The sequence below is a fragment of the Trachymyrmex septentrionalis genome, unplaced genomic scaffold (assembly GCF_001594115.1).
Source record: "Trachymyrmex septentrionalis isolate Tsep2-gDNA-1 unplaced genomic scaffold, Tsep1.0 scaffold18, whole genome shotgun sequence".
Taxonomy (NCBI): Eukaryota; Metazoa; Arthropoda; class Insecta; order Hymenoptera; family Formicidae; genus Trachymyrmex; species Trachymyrmex septentrionalis.
This window is the reverse complement of record NW_017304969.1, coordinates 529,756-536,887: the sequence shown is the minus strand read 5'-3', so window position 1 is coordinate 536,887 and position 7,132 is coordinate 529,756. Positions and strand designations below refer to the sequence as shown.

The window sequence follows — 7,132 nt, the reverse complement described above, 5'->3', positions numbered from 1 at the left end:
AGAGAGAGAGAGAGAGAGAGAGAGAGAGAGAGAGAGAGAAAGAGAGAGAAAGGGAGAGGGAGAGAAGGAGAGGGAGAGAGGGGGGAGAGGAAGAGGGAGAGAGGGAGAGGGAGAGGGAGAGAGGGAGGAGGGAGAGAGAGAGAGAGAGAGAGAGGACTTGAATGTATACTAGGCGTGTGTTCTGTCGTGTTACTGTTGAGTCTAACGAGTACGTAGGCGTACCCGCATATCGGTGAGCGCGCCGCCTCTGTTTACCTATCGTATTCGATTTGTGATACGCCAACTATTTCTCTTTATAACTTAAAAATTAAGTTTTGAACAAATTTTTGCCAAAGGACAAATCGTCTCAAAATACGGTCGAGAATATGTCCCTTTAAGGACAAAACAGTATTTTGAATCATCCTGTATATATGTAACACATATACTCTACTGCTTGGCATCTCTAACAAATCCTTTCCAGGCCCTTGTAAGTTAATTCTAATAAATAAGTACTTATAAAATTGATGCATCTCTATCAAATCTCGATGAGGCCTTTATCAGATATAAGTAAGGAAGCCTTTCTTATGGCATTTCTAATAAATTATGATCAGGACCTTATAGGATAAAATAAAGAAATCTTTTTTATGCCACTCCTAATAAATATCAAATCCCGATCAGTGCCTTATATTATATAGGGCTGTCCCTAACAATTTTCTATTACACGGGATACTACGTTATCTATCGACCTATCGATGTTATCTATCCACCTTTCGATGTTTTCATCTATTCAACTATTTACGTTATTTATTTGGCTATTTATGGTATTAACCATCTGCCTACGTTATCTATCTACTCATCCATGTTATCTATCTACTTTCCCACACTTTTGACACCTTTTTCGCATCTTTTCTACACTTTTTCACATCTTCTATATGTGTATTACGAATATAGAAAAGTTGCATTAAAAATATTGTCACGTTTAAAATCTGCGAGAATTAATTTCGCATTAATGCGAAATATTACCACCGATCATTAAAAAGTATGCAAGAGAACGAGAATAAAAAAAAGAAGTGACTATCTCGCAAACGTCATGTATTTGTATAGATCAAATAACAGCATATGTAAGTTAGTAGAGATTAATTGATATATACGAGGGGGGACCCATAAGTTCCGGGAATTACGCTGTGGTGGGGAGGGAGAGTGGGGGAACCTATTGTTTGACCACATGTCCGTTAGTGTCACGCCACCTGCGTCAGTGTGCGAAGTTGTGTCGCTGTGAGTGCATTGGTTCGCCTGTGAGATTTTTTTTAGTAAAACAACTTTTTACATTTCGACGAAAACGTAATGGCAGATTGTCGAGAACAATCGCGGCTGTGAAATTTTGTGAAGCAATTTTTGACCAAAAACGCCGTGACACCAATTGTCCACCCCCCATACTCACCGGATCTAGCCCCCTGTGACTTCTTTTTGTTCCCCAAATTCAAAAGGAATATGAAAGGAAAGCGTTTTGCCACTGTGAAGGAGGTGAAACAAAAATCGCTGGAAGGCTTAAAGGACATCCCGATGAGTGAATTTAAAAACTGTTTTGAACAATGGAAGAATCGTTTGGAGAAGTGCGTTGTGGTCAATGGCGAATACTTTGAAGGTGATTAAAATTTGGTGTTAAAATATTGAGAAATAAAGAAGTTATGACGAAATTGCCGTTTTTTTTTGGGTCCCCCCTCGTATGTTCAGTTCGAATTCTAAAGATACATCCAGAATAAAGTTTCTTCGATTTATAGACTATTTCTTTGAATCGGAATAGGTTATGCATTGTTATTCCTGCGCTTAATGAAAAATTTTTTTTATTTGGCCGTTATTTTTTTTAAATCAAATATATTTTTATTTTCCTCCGAGGTACTCTTACTTTAGTTAAAAAAAAAAGTAATTATTTTTTCAATTTAAACGTAACTTTTACACGAGTGTATATAGTTTCATTAAATTTGAAACAAACTAACTTCCGTTGCGCAGAATAGCTCGTCGGACAAATTAGTCAGGTCGGGAATGAAAGAGATTCGTTGCGGAGAGAGAAGGCGCGTACAAATAACGCACATAATTATGTAACAAAAAGAAATACAAATACTCTTTATTATATACAGCACGATACGAACAAATAATTCAAATACAATAAAATAAAATAAAATAAAATGAACAGTAAAATAAATAGACTAACGATAGGACTCGTTGCACTCGGTAATGCAAAAACACGGACCAGGCGCTGATGCCACACCAATATGATCGCGAAGCGCGTCGCGGAATTCGAATGTGCCTAGCATATGGCACAGCTGAGTATAGGCGCGGGCGCGACCGGCGGCCGAGAACACCCGGCAGAGGCGAAGAAAGCTTTACCCCCTTTCTTGTTGCCGATCGCGTCGTGTATAAGATTGCGGCTTTTGCCTTTCGACTATCAGGAACGCCCGATGGAGACAGAGAACGCCTTATTCCCTTGTCTCGTCTACTCGGAGGATACAGCGGGAATCGACTTCCAAAAGTGCTGAGAACGCCCAACGGAGGCGAAGCCCGCTTCACTCCCTAAATACAATATCGGCCGGAATTTCGCGGCAGGAAACTGCTCATAGCGGATCAGGATTACTATCGAGTCAATAGGATCTGGTCGTTGGATAGGAATCGGAGCAAAAGCCTTTCTGTAAAAATTTGCAGCCTTTTATATGACGGATTTTTGGAGGATTCAGTGAAGCTCGGTTCGGTTCGTACATTTTCGCCGAGTGGTACCCCCACATGCTCGGCAGCATTCGATCGTTCTCACGGAACTTCGGGTGGTACCTGCGAAATTATGTTTGCGGTTTTTAAAAAATATTCGGGCGCATTGCAGTGATGCGAATTCCAAACCGCTTGCAGCACGCGATCAGTGCGCCGGTCGATGGCCTGACGCAACTGGTAGCAACACAAACATGAGTCCGTGTCCGTGTGACTTGATTAGTTAGAAGCGTGCCAACTATATCGCTCTGACCTTTTCGCACTTCGTTCTTATTGCTTTATCGGCGCGCTAAGAGCGACAGAGAACATAGTCTCACTCAAACAAGCGTACAGCTACCGAAATATGTTTTTTCGTTCTCTGTGCGTCAGCGGTCAGACCTGTATCAAGAGGCATGGGGACGTTCTAGATACATAACAAAATTTTTAATAAATCGTAATAATCATATACTTCTCCTATTATTTAGAATATTATAAATAAATCGTGTTAAAACGTGATTGACGAAAGATTAATTGTTTATGATTTTCCACGCGTGTTATATGTATACTGCGTTCATAAATTCAATCCGCAAGAAATTAATGTGGTTGAGCGTATAAGGTGTGTCAGAAATAAGTAATCAAATTAGTAAATATTGTATCTTTTGAGTATTATATTAATCAATTGCAATCGGTGGTTATTTCGATGACTTTGACCCAAAGAATGAGACTTATTGCTAAATATGCGACTTGGTGCTTTTGACATAGTTGCAACTAATAATGTATGCAGGACATTCTTTTTTGACAGAATCGGTATAATCTCTCTGAATGTTATTTCGGCTATTTTATATAAAGTTACTACATCCGCCATTAGTCAATTTGCCACGATTTTTCAAGACTTGTAATTTTGAATGGCATACATTGTTATTCGTTCGGTTTTTGTTAGTAGTGCAAATTTTTTCCGAATATCTCCGGTTCTGGTTGCCTAATCGGGCAATCCAAATATGTTTTGGAAAGGTGACAGTCCGCTCTTTTCATCTGTCAAATTTGGTTTCATTGGCATTAGTTTTGTTTGTGCTATAGATCTGTGAACATGTCGGAGAATAAGGTGCATTTTCGGCACATTTTGCTTTATTACTTCAAGAAAGGCAAGCGAGCTGCGGAGGCCCACCGAAAGATATGCGGCGTATACGGGGACGATGCCTTAACAGAACATGCCGCTCAGAAATGGTTTACCAAATTTCGTTCCGCAGATACGAGTCTTGAAGATGGACCCCGCAGCGGTCGGCCCACCGAGGTTGATTCGAATGATATCAAGGCACTGGTTTAGCAAGACCGGACGCTAAAGGTGCGAGAGATTGCGGAGACACTTAAAATAGGTTATGGAACCGTACAAAGGCATTTGCAACAGCTTGGCTACGTGTCCCGCCTCGATGTTTGGGTGCCGCACAAGCTGACCGAGGAGAACCTGGCCAACCGCATATCCATCTGCAATTCACTTCTGAAGCAACACGAAAGCGACCCATTTCTCAAACGAATAGTGACTGGCGACGAAAAGTGAATCATTTATGACAACATAGTGCGCAAGAGAACGTGGGGAACCACTGGCGAGCCGCCGAATGCCATCCCGAAGACCGGCCTGCATCCGAAGAAGATTTTGCTATCCATATGGTGGGATCATCGTGGTGTGCTGTTTTACGAGCTGCTTCCTCAGGGAAAAACGATCGATTCGAAGATCTACTGCACGCAGCTAACGAAATTGAATCAAGCATTGCGACAGAAACGTCCAGAACTGATCAATCGCAAAGGTGTCATATTCCACCATGACAACGCCAGACCCCACACCGCAATAATCACTCAGCAAAAATTAGTGCAACTTGGCTGGGATGTTTTGCCTCACCCACCGTATTCACCAGACCTTGCGCCATCCGACTATCACTTGTTCCGGTCCCTGCAAAACTCCCTCAACGGGAAATCGTTCGCTGATCAGACAGCTGTGAAAACGTACCTCGACCGGTTTTTCGCCTCTAAGCCCCAGACCTTCTATGAGAGCGGAATAATGAAATTGTTGGAAAGATGGCAAGAGGTCATCAACAAAAACGAAGAATATATTATTGATTAAAATTCATCCTTTGTATAAAAAAAACTTGTTTCATTTTAGCCTTCAAAAACCGAACGAATATATAGATCCACCCAATAAAATTATGTGGACGAAAATTTTTTATTCGCATGTTATTACATCGTGTTTTTTTTCGTACGTATTAAAAACTGAAGCTAATAGCTCGTAATCGATGAGTTGACGTCCATTGAAGAAGCCGCTGTCACGTATGGCGTTCCCAGACATGATATTTGAGAATCGCGTATACTTTGCATCAACCATATCGAGTCGGACTAATCGTTCGAACATTACATCAATACACCCGTCAAAGTCAAACATACGGCGTAACGTCGTTTCGGTCATCGTAATGCGTACGGACGAAGAATCGAGACGTACGAGCGTAGCATCGTTCAGCATACAAACTCTGACGATTAGCGGTCCAACACTTATAAAATTGTCCTTGTATTCGTTTCGAAGCATTTTGTAAATATTCCATCGCTGCTCGTAGAGACTTCCAGGTTTCGAGAGACAGCGACAGTTCGTGTCCGCGATGATCTCCCAGGACGATCTCCACGTAACTCGGTGAACCAACGTTGATTCCAAATTTCCAAAAATTTATAGCCCGTAGTCGTCGTAACGTCTGCTCAGTAAACGCATTGCACGATGCTGCGGACTGCATACATATATACATATAATACATAATGTTAAAAAAAAACGTTTTTTTTGTGTATAGAATGTTGAAACTTACATATTATATTCCTTCTTCACGTCATACGATCCTCTGCTCTCTTTGGCGAAGTACATTTTTTTTAACCGTTCGTACAAGCGGGTATGCAAGACTGATCGCATCCGCGTAAATTGTGACGTATATGGTAATACTTCTGAAATCGAAGAGGGGAGACAGGCCCTCCTCACTCTTTTCAAGAATTTCAAACGTGTCGCGACATGTTTTATCACGTCTTTCTACATATTTTTTTGTCACAAGCTTATACATACGTTTATACATACATACATTTATACATACATATGTTTATTCATACATATGTTTATACGTACGTTTATACATATATGTATAATACATACGTACATACGAGTACATGTATTACAAAGGAAGGGAAAAGAAATACATAATAAATATGTTAACGTATTTTTATTTAAAAATTCTTTTGCAACCATCAGTTATATATTTTCAATACATTTTTTAACGCGCAATTCTTAACATGTTGTTCACATCGCATAGTATTAGTAACATTCAGATTAGTTAAAGATTCCATGTCTTCGTAAACTGCATCCAAGGTCTCGATGTACATGTGTTCTCGCTCATCATCCAGAAGCAGTTCCACAGCCTCGTTTGTTTCTCGCGTCCCTTAACGTACTCGATAGCATCATCTTCAAATACAAATGCCGTGATCAGGCGTTTCGCCTGGTACGGAACCATCCCGTCCTCCCATCGCAATTCATGGTAATAAGTACTCAATCAGGAAGCGCAAGATCTGTCGGATCTTGTCAAAAATTTCCATGGCACAGGACTCGTAAAAATATAATGTGTGAGAACGGTCCCCTATTTCAGCACCGCCACTTCCTTCACGATAAATTTCTTATTAACGATGAATCCTTGCAGATCCACGAACGTTGGCACAGACATGTTGTCGAGAATACTGCGATCGATTGCGGCATATCGTAGATTTTATATCGTGTCGGAGATGCACTTAGGTGATTTTGCGCACAACGTTGGTCAACGGATTATACTGAACCACACGATCGTGTATGATGAGCAGGCTGTTGTATTTGCGGGCACGTTCTTCTTACATACAAAGTCTAATCGCACGTCCACGGTGCCACTCTTGACCGATTCGTTCTGTCGAGAACAATCGATGATCACGAACGGACCATTACATAAAAAAGTTGTAAAGGTAAGACTCGGCTCGTATCCATAGTAGCCCTTGCAGAAATGCGCGTACAAGTCGTACAGAATCGCGCAGCTGTTTTTTTTTATCAAAATCCAGATTCAAGTCATCGTACGGATAACATTCCGTATTCAGGTAGGATTTCGCATTGGTTAATTTGCAGTGGTCGAATCGGTTTATATCCTCGGACATGACATTTTTTCGACCTGTTTGCATAGCGAAAATGACATAGCGCGGCTTCTCGAGCTGACTAGCCGTCTTGATGGCCCACGAATGTTTAGTTGTGCTCTGCAAGAAACTCGTACAGATCCCAAGAGCGAAAAGCCATGCTCAGATATCGTCCGCTCTCCAAAGCGCGCAGCATCGACAGCTTATTTATCTCGCTCAATAATACATGCGGCATTCGCCACTGTACTTT

At 41.1% G+C, this 7,132-nt stretch overlaps 1 protein-coding gene across 1 annotated transcript; it reads left to right on the top strand.

The window, feature by feature from the left end:
- Positions 1 to 3,645: 3,645 nt before the first annotated feature.
- Positions 3,646 to 4,039, top strand: LOC108746586 (histone-lysine N-methyltransferase SETMAR-like). Its single transcript, XM_018483443.1, has one exon. It carries the CDS (start codon positions 3,803 to 3,805, stop codon positions 4,037 to 4,039), a length of 237 nt encoding a protein of 78 aa, XP_018338945.1. The 5' UTR covers positions 3,646 to 3,802.
- Positions 4,040 to 7,132: the final 3,093 nt, after the last annotated feature.

Coding starts and splice junctions, on each gene's coding strand:
- LOC108746586 (XM_018483443.1), top strand. CDS start 3,803: ATGTCGGAGAATAAGGTGCATTTTCGGCACATTTTGCTTTATTACTTC.